Below are 14,488 nucleotides of genomic sequence, written 5' to 3'. Positions count from 1 at the left end.
ATTGACATTGTTTTTTAAATCTTTGTGTACTCCACTGTTGAAAGTTTGCATGTTTAAAACATCTTAAGCATCTTAACTTAAAGGTAAAGGGGACCCCTGACCATTAGGTCCAGTCATGGACGACTCTGGGGTTGCAGCGCTCATTTTGCTTTACTGGCCGAGGGACCTGGCGTACAGCTTCCATGTCATGTGGTAAGCATGATTAAGCCGCTTCTGGAGAACCAGAGCAGCTCACGGAAACGCCGTTTACCTTCCTGCCGGAGCGGTACCTATTCATCTACTTGCACTTTGATGTGCTTTCGAACTGCTAGGTTGGCAGGAGCAGGGACCGAGCAACGGGAGCTCACCCCATCGTGGGGATTTGAACTGCCGACCTTCTGATCAGCAAGCCCTAGGCTCTGTGGTTTAACCCACAGCACCACCTGCATCCCTAAGCATCTTAACTTAGTGACATCTAAATAGAACAAAATCCAGAAAGCATTGGCAGAAGTCTGACAGCACACCACAGCCGCTGCCAGCCTAAGCTGGGAAAGAGGCACGTAGCTGCCGCCATGGCCTCATGTGCCTCTTTCCCCAGCTCAGGCTGGCAGTGGCTCAAGCTGTCCTCTTTTTTGCTCTGCATTAAGATATGGCAACCCTATTTTTACCTATTGTTGATTTTAATTATCTTGTGGATGTTCTTAAATAACTCTTTATTAATGATTTTAATGTTTTGTTTTATATTTTTTGTTAACTGCATACAAGCAGTATACAATTTTGTTTAAATAAATAAATAAATTGCAACAGCAGAACTTTGCCGTTCTCTCTCTGCTACCATCCAGTAGAAATTGCTTCTCTGAGGGCAGCATTTGCATTTCGGGGGGAGCTTCCATTGGTGCCAATGAAGGGTTCCCTTGAAATATCACTACTACCTTGTTCTAGCCAGACTTTGATAGGGAGGGTGAGAGTTAAACTTCTAAACAGGACTAGAATAATTCATGGAAGGATGGGTTAATTATTCTCTCTAATACCCCAAGGAGATTATAGTGAGTATTCCGGAGGTAGGGATTAGAGTTTCAGTTTTTTTTAAATATCCTTCAACAAATATTGATATCATTGGGAAGAAAAACAGGGAAACAACAGTCCAGGTATCTAGGCAACTATTGAGTAAATAAATCACTTGGACTCTAAATGAAAACACCACAAAGCATTAAACTAAACAAGGGCAGCGTGTGTGGGGTTTTTTTTTTATCATTGCTACTATGTTGTCTGAGATACACACACATACATTATTCTCTACCAACTTCAAACACTGATACAGGAAAATACTCCTCATTCGCATGCATCCCCAATACTGCAATGGATCCCATAAATAAAACACAACCATGACATTGACCTGGATATCAGGTCACATTAAATCAGTTGTTGTTGGCATCTGTCTGTCTCAAGAGACAATAGAGGAATGCACCATCGGGGCTAAAGTCAAACCATTGGAGGGTTACAGCACCTGCTGTGGCTATACGGGAGAGACATGTTTTATTGCAGCCGGGCCAGATAAAGATGTCCAGTTTCATTGTTACAGATGCACAATGGCTATGGTTTTCATTAAAATGAGCTGTGTGTTGGTGCATTCTGGTCATTACTGTGTCCTCTGTCCCTCTCCCACTCCTCTTTACGGTACTACACTGAGTCAAATCCCAGAAAAGGCATTAGGAATGATGCTTGCACAAAGTTTTTGTTGCAAAGTAAGTGTGTGTGTGTGTGTGTGTGTTTAAGGATTATTGTCTTGACCAGAGAAAATCTTATCTTTCCATCCTATGTATTTCTAGCATAAAGTGTGGCAGCACAGCTCAGCTTTTCACAACAACCATTCCCTTTTATTTCATGAAAGCACCAAAAATTGTACCCAAGTGCGGACTAAACGCATTGTGATCATTTTCAGATATGGGGGCATGTTGTATTGCACATGTGTGCATGTGCCGCATGACCTGGGCAACTACGAAGCGCATCATGCCAGGATGTGGCACGGGGCCTCTCTTGAGCAGCCTCTTCTGCCAAAGTACAACCAGAGCAAGGCCAGGAAGTAAGAATGCAACTGAATGTTGTAGGAGTTTTACCTGAACCAGGAAAATGGAAGGGCTTCCTTCACCAGGCAGTAAAGGAGGACCATGCCTGATTTTTCATGTCTGAAGAAATCAAGATTCTCATTACAGCTCTAGCAGCCATGGAATGGTTTACCTGGCTGCTCCTTATAAATCGCACCTGCCTTGAGCCTGGGAAGTCACATGTTATACCACTATCCCATGCATTTACAGGATGCAGTATTGTATCATCATTTGCTGGGCATGCAAAGATGATACCCTGGTCCAGACGGAATGTTCTGTCAGAGATGACTGATGTACCCCTAAGACTGGTATATGGGCCCCATTTAATACTCCAGAAGAAACTATGCATATCATTTGAGAGGTTCATCAAACAGGTCTATAACCGAACAAGCAGCTGGATTGATCTGGACAAGACAAGGAAGAAGACGTTTGAAAAACAGAAACATCAGAAGCTGCCTTATACCAAATCAGACTATTGGTCCATCTGGCTTCACATTGTCTACACTGACTGGCAGTGGCTCTCCAGGGTTTCAGGCAGGGGTCTCTCCCAGCCCTGCCTGGGACCTTCTGCAAAGCAGATGCTCTACCACTGAGCTTCAGCCTTTCCCTCTTTGTGCAAAACAGGGTGAGCTTCTTTTGAGTAGCATGTAAAGAAGGAAGTCCACCATCATGGTTGCATCAGTGGCATCAGAAGTTTTATTAGAGGAAAAAAGCAAAAGGCTATTTTGTCCTGCACCAGGAACACACATATAAACCAAGTGCTTTAATCAGAGTAATATCCTAGGTATTAGGTTTATTTCTGTTGATTGCTGGCTTGGTTACTTTGTTGCATGAATTGATGAGGTTTTGTTTTGGGTGTTGTTGTTTTTTTGCAGCCTTGTGAATTATTCATGTAAAATAGGTTTAAAATGTGCAAATAGGTGTTTTAAGAAAGTTACTGTGTGTGTTTTTCTTTTTAAGGATTTCAGCATGGGACAAATTCCAGAACGAAAGCATCAAATCTAGAGGCAACCATTCATAGCGCTCATGTGTCTCTTTAACACATGTGTCATTTGAGTGCATGTTCTGGATAATGTTTAGGCTGCAATCCTGTGCCCAGTTAGCTAAAACCATTGAAATCAGTCAGACTTAACATCTGTGTAGGCATCTTAAATTCTATTTGTGAAGATCTATATTTATATTCATGCTAGGACTGCAATAGCAATTAACTCCACACCTATGCTGAGAAATACAAAACTTCACGTCTTTCTGGAAATTGTTTTAATTCATTGTTGCTGAAAGTTATATTGATCTAGATTGTTTTTACTCTGTCACAGCTGCCCCAAGGCAAAGAATAGAGCTAACCTTTGATGAACCGTACTACATAGAGCCTTCATTTGAATGTCGATTTGATCACCTCGAAGTTCGAGATGGACCTTTTGGTTTCTCCCCACTCATTGATCGCTACTGTGGTCTAAAAAGCCCTACTCTAATTAGGTCAACAGGGAGATTTATGTGGATAAAGTTTACCTCAGATGAAGAACTAGAGGGACAGGGATTTAAAGCAAAATATTCATTTATACCAGGTAAATAAAAAAAGCCTTTTCTTTCTTTGCCTGTTAGAGATTCTGCCCAACTGGTGTTGAATTTAGTTGGGTAAATCAATATTAACCCAATATATTTTGCTCAGAATTGGTTATCGTTGAAGGCTGCATATAAAAATCCTGGAGCAGAACTTTCTTTTTAATGTTCTTGTGCTCATGACTGCAGGAGGGTAAACACAGCTATCCAGTTTCAAATGTCAGAAGCAGAGATTTCAAACCAAGATTGTGAATGACAGGGTGCCTTGTAGGCCTTGGAACTTAAAATCATCCTTAAATGGGGAAATTGGCATTATCTCTCTCTTGTTCATTCACTCACTCACTCCACATACACATGTGGAAATTGGCATTTTATATATATCCACTCACCATGCAGATATGATTAGAGTTGTGTGCATGTTCATTCCCCTTTCAAAGCTACATTCCCAGAGTTCCCTGGGAAGAGGGACCGGTGGTTAAACCACTCTGTGAATTGTAGGTCTGGGAGGGAAATAGGGGAACTCTTGGCACCCTTAACAAATGACAGCTCCCAGAATGTTTTGGGGGAACCCATGACTGTTTGGCGTCATATTACAGTGCTACCTCGGGTTAAGAACTTAATTTGTTCTGGAGGTCCGTTCTTAACCTGAAACTGTTCTTAACCTGAGGTACGACTTTAGCTAATGGGGCCTCCCACTGCCGCCGCCATGCAATTTCTGTTCTCATCCTGAAGCAAAGTTCTTAACCCGAGGTACTACTTCTGGCTTAGCAGAGTCTGTAACCTGAAGCGGCTGTAACCCGAGGTACCACTGTATAGAGCTTGAAATGTAAGGTACATATGTTACTGAGTGATAAGGAACCTGTCTCCTCTCAGTTCCATATCCTAGTGCAGCGTTTCTCAACCGCTGTTCCGCGGCACAGTACTGTGCCGCGGGACGCAGGTTGGTGTGCCAGGAGACGCTGGCGACGAGAAGGGCGATTTGCTGCCCTGTCACGTGACTGGCGGCCGCCATTAGGGGCGCTGACCCGCCGGAAAGGAAGCCGGCCGGGTCACGACGGGGGCGGGGCGAGCGCAGCTCTCAACAGCCACCACGCGGCTGTTTGTCTCGCTCTCGCTCCTCTTGCTGACGGCGCCCGGGAGTTTTTTGGTCGGCGCGGGAGTGAGCGGCCTCTTCGGCAAGGAGTCCTGCAGAAGGTGAGGTGCTCTTCTTGCTAGCCCAGGGGTCGGCAACCCGCGGCTCCGGAGCCACATGTGGGAGCCTCAAAAGGGAGCCTCACCAAGAAGCCCCAGCCCACACAGACAGGGACCGATCGGAGGTCGGTCCGTCGTTTGTTCCCTTCCGCTGCAGAAACTCCGCCGCCGGGGCTGCGCGCACGGGGAGAAGGCGGCGAGTGGCTCGGCCAAGGACATAATGCAGAACAGACCCGCAAAGGAACCCCTCAACAGTCTTTTGCCATTAAACTCCAACTTTTACACCATGCACTTTTTGCACCCGTGTGTGTAATGATTACGTCTCCCCTCCAAACTAAACTAAATATAGGGCGGCACAGAGTTGGTGTGCCGCGGGATTTTTTTTCATAGAACAAGTGTGCCGTGGCCCAAAAAAGGTTGAGAAACACTGTCCTAGTGTACCATATTATTTTTTGGCATCTGGAAGGTCCGTCTTTCTGTTTAAACCTTCAGCTCTCCCAGGCCAATCATTATGTTTTTTCTTCTTCATTACAGATCCTGACTTCACGTACCTAGGAGGTATTTTAAATCCCATCCCAGGTCTAGTATTGCAGTACTAATCTCTTTTGCATATTAGATTTTTTAATTTCTCTTACCTTTAATTTGACAGCGCATTGTGTCTGCCTCACTTTAGATTGCCAGTTCGAGCTCTCGGGAGCTGATGGGATTGTGCGCTCCAGTCAGGTGGAACAAGAAGAGAAAACAAAGCCTGGGCAGGCTGTTGACTGCATATGGACCATCAAGGCCACTCCAAATGCCAAGGTGGGCCCTCCAAATCATTCACTGTGTAATGAGCTCTCAGGTCATTAGTAGCTGGGAATGGCCATTAGTAATGGTTTGCATATTGCGTCTCGTTCATTTAAATTAATTACCTGTTGGTGGTAATGAGAAACAAAGACAGATGTTGGTTTCACAGACTGCTTCTGGTGCACAAAAAAAGTGTTACTTTTTCAGACCCATTCTGCTGTTTAGAAACCAACCATTATTGGTTGTGGGGGGTCAAAAGATGGATATAAATATTTGAATATGGTTTCTTCCAACTTGGCTCCAATGTCTGATTTATTTTTCTTCTTCGGCGTTACTGTTCTTTATATTTAACATAGGTAGGTCCAAATACATGGAAATCATATTCTTTTATCAGAGAAATCCCTTTGCTATGGGGCCAGCCAAGGCCAGCGGACCCCTGAGGTGGGATGAGGCAGTCACCTCAGGTGGTGGATCTACCCACAACCACTGCTGCCCACCTCTTTTTACTCCCCAAGCTACCATGTATGCCAACAGGGGGCATTTTCACTTTTGCCTAGGGCAGCAAAACACCCTGGGCCTAGCTCTGGGCATGCTTCCAAGACAACTTACTCAATTAAAATACTATGCTGCTCAACATATTGGAAACTATTCATCAGTGCTTTAATGGACACCACTGTTACATTTTGTAACCGAACTTTTCTATCCAAACTTAATAAGCTTTGCTAGGTAGCTCCTAAACTACATAACTTTCAAAATCTCATGGAATCTGGTTGTGCCAGGGTCATTCTGCTACAGTTTTAATTTGTTTTCTGATTCAGATCTATATTTTACTATTGCAGGTTATTGACTATTTGAGGGTGCAACAAAATAGTCTTCTCATTTACAAAATTGCATGCCCTGTTGTATTATGTGAGGTTGTAACCAACCTAGCTTCAATTTACATATTCAAATTTTGGCATCGTTTTCTAGTTGACACCACAGTGCATCTTCTCTACACATGCCTATGATGGGAAATTATTTTCTTGGTTAACATTCAATAACATCTCCACCCAATCTGGGGTTAAACTTGCAGATTAATTTGAATAGGGCTTGATGCTGTGCATAAGTTCCTCCACAATTTAGATAGCCAGAACTAGGTAGGACCATGACAACAGCATACACACACATCCATAAACATTCTCTGGAGCTTTTTAAAAAAAACTATTTAAGAGTAGCGCATAAGGGAGTATAAACAATATACTTGCTGTTCACGTTGATTTATGAATCTTAAAGCACTGTAAGCTATTGACACTGCAGCTTGTATTCCAAGAGTAAGAAATCAAATTATATCCCTCCTGATTCATCTATATTTGAAATATCTGGTGCTTATTTATAAATTTCATTGAATATTGCTGGAATGCATATCTTCAGTTCTGCGCTTATTGAATTGAATTATCTTCCTAACTCGCAGTGCTTTGATTGGATTATTTATGGTGTATCAAGCTCTCAGTTTGTCAGGATTCAAAATGCTACTGGGCTTATCTTGCTAAGGTTTGGGAGCATGTGTTTTAGCACTTTACGGCTAAAATTCCATCAGGAAATAAATATCCATCTAATAACCAGACAGTACCCCTGACAGGTATGCATGTAAATGCAGATGTGACTAGGTGAGTTAATGGCGTGAATTGTCTGAGGAAAATATATTTTTTTCTGTCTACAAAAGTACCACGTTTATTTAAGCACGAAATGGCTGTTTGTCACTATCTTTTTTAAAAAAAATCAGGCTTATTACAGTGGTACCTCGGTTTACAAACACAAATGGCTCCGGAAGTCTGTACTTAACCTGAAGCAAACTTTCCCATTGAAAGTAATGGAAAGTGGATTAATCCATTCCAGACGGTCTGTGGAGTACTTAAACTGAAGCGTACTCAACCTGAAGTGAACTTTCCCATCGAAAGTAATGGAAAGTGGATTAATCTATTCCAGACGGGCCCACAGAGTACTCAACCTGAAGCGTACTTAACCTGAAGTATGAGTGTAATTGGTTCCGGAAGTCCGTACTTAACCTGAAGCGTACTTAACCTGAAGCGAACTTTCCCATTGAAAGTAATGGAAAGTGGATTAATCCGTTCCAGACAGGTCCGCGGAGTACTTAAACTGAAAATACTCAAACCGAGGCATACTTAAACCGAGGTATGACTGTATGAGAATGGTGGGGTAAGGAGTATAGCTGGAAATTGCAAGTTTATATTTATACATGCCTAAAATATATTTACAGTACAAGCTGTCTGCCCCTTTCATCTAAACGAAATGTGTAAACTTTTAAAATCGAAAATAATGTTTGCATATTTGGCTTGTCAGTTTTTATTATTATTACTTCTTTTAAAAGCTTTCCCCTGCCCCTTACCAACAGATATATTTGAGGTTTCTTGACTACCAGATGGAACATTCAAATGAATGCAAGAGAAACTTTGTGGCTGTGTATGATGGAAGCAGTTCTATCGAAAACCTGAAAGCAAAGTTTTGCAGCACGGTGGCTAATGATGTGATGCTGCAGACCGGAATCGGGGTGGTACGAATGTGGGCCGACGAAGGCAGTAGATTGAGCAGGTTCAGAATGCTCTTCACATCATTCGTGGACCGTAAGTGTACTGTAATGCATCCTTTTCGGAACTATGGAAAAATATTGTTTAGAACTTTAAACTCAGAGCTGTTTGCTGTTTACTCCATAAATGTACGGAATTGACAACAACTGCTTACAGACACTACTTTTGCTATATATTAGTGGGTGACTCCAAACCATATAAAATATTGTGTAAGACTCATCAGCTGGAAACTTTTAAGAGAAGGAGATTGCGAGATTCAGATGCCATTTGCAAGCTTTGCCTTGCTATAGAACAGCTGCACTTTTGCAGTGTTGTGTTCTCTTTTTAGAGCGGGGCTGTTGACCTCTGTGTTTGGAAAAGTCCCATTCCTTTATTTGTGGCAGAACTGCAGGATGAATAATTAATGTGGCTTTTAAAGTATTGAAGGAAACAGGGTTTCTTCTTTAATAGATCAGGCATTTTGAAACTGGAAGTCTATCTGAAATCGTTGACCGCTTTTGATCCAAATCTAGTCTTCAGTGCAGTCTCCTGGAAACTTTGGAGTCACTGCCTTCCTTAAACTAAGTCTCATGGTTAAGAACAGCTGGAAATAGCAAGAAGTGTAATTAACTTTAAATTGCATTAATGTGATACCTAATTGGTTGTTGACCTTAATAATCAGCTTTACACTTTAAGCCTCAATAAACAACAAGGCAAAAAGTATTATAATTTAGAGAATATGACTCACAACTAAAAGCATGGGCCATTTTCAACAACTGACTAGACTGGGAAAAGCACAATAGAGAAAAATGCTAGAATACCACTTGTATTTACAACAAAATAACCCTCAAAATAAACGCCACCGAAATATCATAGCCAGGGGAAGAGGGTAGAATAGCACTGTTATGCTGCTTTGAATAAATACTCTGTGTGATTGTGCATGATTGATGCTGTACTTTAGTAGTCACAGCTGTGGGATTATTATAAATGTGCCACTTTGTAGCATGCAGAAGACTTCTTTTTTCCTCAAATTCTAAGTCCAATTATGAAGCAACCAGTGCTTTGCTTTTGGGGGGGGTTGTTGGGGGTACTCAAGGGTACTCAGTACCAGCACCTTTTTCCTGCACTGGTTAAAAGTGTGGCACTTACTGTAATATGTTCATGGAGAGTACTGGCACTTTTTTTCCTAGAAGAAAAGCACTTGAAGTGACTATCTATCACTCTTAAGTTTGGGTAACTCATAACTTTTCCCCCCTTCCTTCATAGCCCCCTGCTCAGGCAGCACATACTTTTGCCATAGCAACATGTGCATCAATAATTCTTTAGTCTGCAACGGCATTCAAAACTGTGCATATCCGTGGGATGAAAACCACTGCAAAGGTGAGTGTGTGTTGCTATGAGGGGCAACTGGGGCTGCCTGGCTTTGCCTTCTGATTCCCCCCCCCCATCTCTCAAATGAATCAAGGTCAGGTTCAGAGACCAAAATACTACAGTGGTACCTTGGTTTATAAACTTAATCCGTTCCGCAAGTCCATTCTTAAACCAAAGCGTTCTTAAACCAAGGCATGTTTTCCCATAGCAGCGGGGGACTCAATTTACAAGTGGAACACACTCAACAGGAAGCGAAACAGGTTCTGCTTCCAAGGCAAAGTTCACAAACACCTACTTCCGGTTTTGCAGCATTCTTAATCCAAGTTGTTCATAAACTAAGCTGTTCTTAAACCAAGGTACCACTGTATAAGCAAAAAAAAAATCAAAATTTAATAAAATTACTCTCCCTAATGGAGATCTGCCTACGTAAACTTTATAAGGCAAAGTGCACATGAAACTTGAAGTGCAATTCTGGATTATTTATGTATTAAGCTTCTGGATTTTCTAGCTCGGTATCAATTGCGACTTGTTTCTTCACCTTGAAGCACCTTCATTTGAGTTAGTAAACCATACAGATGCACTTACTGCGCAACACTATATCTCTCTGCTCACAGTGACTCGGTTTCCTGTTTTATAGCTTAACAAAAATAAATCAGTCGCAGACCAACTCTGGATCATTTACAACAATCTTTTTTCCTAACGAACCTCCAGCTTGCTAGCATGAATCAATCCTAGTCGGGGTGGCCTTTTTACCAACAATTCTCTAGGCAACGATTATGATGCTTCTGTATATGTTGCCTGTGTCCTTTCAGTTCAGAAATCTGCTCTAGTGTTTGTTGTGTGGCTGGAGCCAAACACCATCCTCTGGGCTGAAATAAATTACTATTCATATTCTGTCTGTAGATGTGAATGGACTTTTCTTTTTAATACCCAAGAGATAATAATGTCACTATACCCCTTCTGAATATCTTTTTTTATTCATGCTCATGCCTCTTGCCATACAGAAGAACGACCTTTTCTTCTAAAGCTTGCTTTTCCACCCCTTTCTAAGTACCAGTAGCTAGATATATAAAATTACTGCAATCCGCTAGTGCCATCTTGTGTGCTTCCATATGAAGTGCTCACATCACTACAGTGGAACCTCGGTTTATGAACACCTTGGTTTATGAATTTTCGGTTTATGAACGCCGCGGACCCATCTGGAACGGATTAATTCACTTTCCATTACTTTCAATGGGAAAGTTCTCTTCAGTTTATGAACGCTTCAGTTTATGAACAGACTTCTGGAACCAAATACACCCATGCTTCGGGTTAAGTACGCTTCAGGTTGAGTACTCCGCGGACCCGTCTGGAATGGATTAATCCACTTTCCATTACTTTCAATGGGAAAGTTCGCTTCAGTTTATGAACGCTTCAGTTTAAGTACTCCGTGGACTGTCTGGAACAGATTAATCCACTTTCCATTACTTTCAATGGGAAAGTTCGCTTCAGTTTATGAACGCTTCGGTTTATGAACAGACTTCCGGAACCAATTGTGTTCATCAACCGAGATACCACTGTATATGGTTTTTGTCACGTGTTGTTAACTTTTAGAGCTTGAGGTTGTGCCCGTCCCTTCCCCCAACCCCCCAGTCATCAAAACAAAGATAAAAGGAGGAGAGGGCTGTCTGTGGCTACTAGGCATGATGGCTATGCTCTGCTTCCAGGGTTAGAGGCAGCAATGTTCCTGAATGCCAGGAAATCATAGGAGGGGAGACTGCTCTTATACTCTGTCGTGAAATTCTACTCAGTGTTAATCCAGAGTAGATTCCAATGTATAGTTAGCAGAGTAACAACTTAAACACATTGCAGGATTCCCCAGAAATAGACCAGAAGCAATTAATATTTCATCTAGCAGAGCTTTACTGGTACTGAAGGCAAAAGAGCATAATGGTCACAAATCCAATACACTCAGGATTGGCACTGTCCATAAGGAATCCAGCTGCAGCAGACGTAACTTAAATTTACAATAACTTAAGTCTAAACCTTAACACTATATACAGAACACCACACCAGAAGGAAAAAGATAGAATGAGAAATTGAAACCCAGGCTCCTTCTGGCCCTACTTTTTAGCCAGCATGACCTTGCCTGAAAGAGATAACAGAACCAGTTTAACTCAGCTTCTCTGAAGGTATACCTAAACATCATGAACCCTCTGCTTGTTTCTTTCACACAGAGAAGCTTCCAGAACCCTCTTGAGTTAATTATAATAGGAAAGATCTCTACACATCAGATCAATACTTCCTGCACTAAGAAATGCAAACTGGCACACTCCAACCATTCTTGTCGGGTTCCCACAGACACTGCTTGGCCACTGCGAGAACAGGATGCTGGCCAATATGGGCCTATGGCCTGATCCAGAAGGCTCTGCATGTATTCTTATGTAGCGTTGCCCTCATAGTTAGTTGCCCTGCTTGCGACCATAATCTCCCGCATAAGCAGCTCCTGCGTACATAAAACAAGTGAAGAAGTTGGAGCTTGTAGAAGCTGCACAAAGAACTTGTTAAGTTTTAGAATTCCTGGGTGAAGATTACTCTGCTCCACACTGGTTCAACCTTGAGGAAATGGGGGAAAGATAGCAGATAGAATATGTAAAACAGCTCAGCAGCAGAAGTTGGATTTTTTTTTAAAAAAAGCAGAGTGCAGGGTTTTCTCCCTCTCTGTTGGGTGATGGACTTAATATTGTCATATGACAGTCTTAATATTGCTTGTTGCTGCTTGGTTCCCTTTTTCTTTTCTTTTCTTTCTTCTTCTTTTTTTTTAGAAAAGAAAAAAACAGGGCTGTTTGAGCAAATCACCAAAACCCATGGGACAATAATTGGGATTACTTCAGGAATCGTCTTGGTCCTTCTCATCATCTCGATCCTGGTGCAGGTCAAGCAGCCCCGCAAGAAGGTGATGGCCTGCAAAACCACGTTCAACAAAACTGGTTTCCAGGAGGTTTTTGACCCTCCTCATTACGAGCTCTTCTCGCTGAGAGACAAAGAGATCTCTGCCGACTTGGCCGACCTGTCTGAAGAACTTGAGAACTACCAGAAAATGAGACGCTCCTCAACAGCTTCGAGGTGCATCCATGACCATCACTGTGGCTCGCAGGCCGCAACTGTAAAGCAAAGCAGGACCAACCTCAGTTCCATGGAACTTCCTTTCCGCAACGATTTTGCACAACCTCAGCCAATGAAGACCTTCAATAGCACTTTCAAAAAAAGTAGCTATACCTTCAAACAGGCTCACGAGTGTCCAGAGCAGGTGATAGAGGACAGGGTGATGGAAGAGATCCCTTGCGAAATCTACGTGAGGGGTCGAGAGGACGCTGCCCAAGGCTCATTATCAATGGACTTCTAATCTGCTTTTGAAGGTGAAATGGGTGTGTGTAAATATTATATAAATATAATGTATGTGAATGTACAAAAATGTACCATACGGAATTCAATGGAGACATGTGTATTCATTCTTTTTTTTCCTTTTTTTTTAGCTCATTTATTTTAGGGTTGTTGTTGTTTTTCCCCCTGAAAAAAAAACTCTTCATAAATCATTTTTTCCTTGTGAAACTGCCCATCTGCTTGGAGAACAGAATAACAGAATAACAGGTTTTGCATGAGGCTTCAGCTACATGACATTTTTTAAACACACACACACACACACAAACACACACCAAACACAAAGATATAAATCAGTGTATACTCTCTCCCTTGTTTCATTCCGTCTTCGAGTCAAAAGCTTAATTACTCCAGTAATAATAAAAAATAAGTGGGTACAACACCATATAGCTTAACATTGAAAGCAGTTATTATAATTTGTCAAATTGTGGCTAGAGTTATTGTGTTAAGTGCCAATTAAGACTCAAATGAGTTACACTGCATTCCATCTGGTTCATCTTATCTAATTTATATATCGCTGCCTTTTTAATTACTGACTCCTTAAAGCCCAGTCCTAAGGCTTTCTATGCCAGCAAATAAATGGTGTACTGGCGGCTGCTTCTGGTGACAACGGGACAAGATTTTAAGGAGATCATACCAGCACAAATATTCAGGACCTCCAAGTTCTGTAGGGGAAATGAATGAAATGGGTTTCTTGCCTTTTAAAAGCATTTTTAATTTTTTCTTTGAACTCGGTTCCTTTGGGGAAATCAAGTTTTTTGTCTTTGGCAGTCAAAATCCATTGGTAATTTCAGCATCACACCAAATCTCTAGTTGTGTTAACATCCTATCATGCACTGATAGCACTTCGTGCTAAGCACAGGTAAGACATCACCACAACATTTGTTTGACGGTTATCAGAAAAATGTGTTAACAACGTTTAGACCATGACTTGTATTATCTTCTTGCAGCAATACATCAGGGATTTCAAAAACTGCTGAAAGGCCATTTCTGCCATATTAACATGGTGCAAACATTATTGTTGCAGGTACTTAACTGTGAAAGAATATTGGCCCGTGTCTTTCAAAAGATTTGCAGCAATGTTGGTGTCCTAAAGCAGTCTGAGCGTTCTCCCCGCACATGTCGTTGGTGGAATAAATATCTTTTGCTTTCTTTTGGTGATGCAGGTTGTTGAGAAATACATTTCCCCCCCTGTGTTGCAAGAATTCAAATTACTCTGTATGGCAGAGCTGAGCCGAGCCCTAGGCCAACTTTTTTATGATGTGTGTATTACATGAACACTATTTAAATTCAATACAAATTGTGTGGAATGCCTACTTACAAGTTAGATTCAAATGCCTTTATGAGGCTTTCCTCTGCAGGAATCTTGGTACCCTTGTTGTTGGAAGGCTCTCCAGTGCCACAATACTCAGGCTTCCCTGACCATCTTCAAAGGCAAAAAGCGTTAACCTGTGATTGGTTACCATTCATTGAGCTCTTTCCCCACAAGTAGCATTGGTTACTAGTCAGCCC

At 41.8% G+C, this 14,488-nt stretch overlaps 1 protein-coding gene across 1 annotated transcript in view; it reads left to right on the top strand.

The window, feature by feature from the left end:
* The window catches only part of NETO2 (neuropilin and tolloid like 2), a 41,183-nt gene extending 28,154 nt beyond the window's left edge, over nt 1-13,029 (top strand). The window contains exons 4-9 of the mRNA XM_035119434.3: nt 3,401-3,649; nt 5,370-5,414; nt 5,509-5,636; nt 8,014-8,242; nt 9,452-9,565; nt 12,361-13,029. Of these exons, the coding sequence (XP_034975325.1) occupies nt 3,401-3,649; nt 5,370-5,414; nt 5,509-5,636; nt 8,014-8,242; nt 9,452-9,565; nt 12,361-12,941 (1,346 nt within the window). The 3' untranslated portion in view covers nt 12,942-13,029. The remainder of the gene's footprint in view (nt 1-3,400; nt 3,650-5,369; nt 5,415-5,508; nt 5,637-8,013; nt 8,243-9,451; nt 9,566-12,360) is intronic.
* The last annotated feature ends 1,459 nt before the right edge of the window (nt 13,030-14,488 follow it).

Source organism: Zootoca vivipara, chromosome 6 (genome assembly GCF_965207765.1).
Source record: "Zootoca vivipara chromosome 6, rZooViv2.hap1.1, whole genome shotgun sequence".
Taxonomy (NCBI): Eukaryota; Metazoa; Chordata; class Lepidosauria; order Squamata; family Lacertidae; genus Zootoca; species Zootoca vivipara.
The sequence above is the reverse complement of the archived record's forward strand: the minus strand, read 5'-3'. Positions and strand labels throughout refer to the sequence as shown.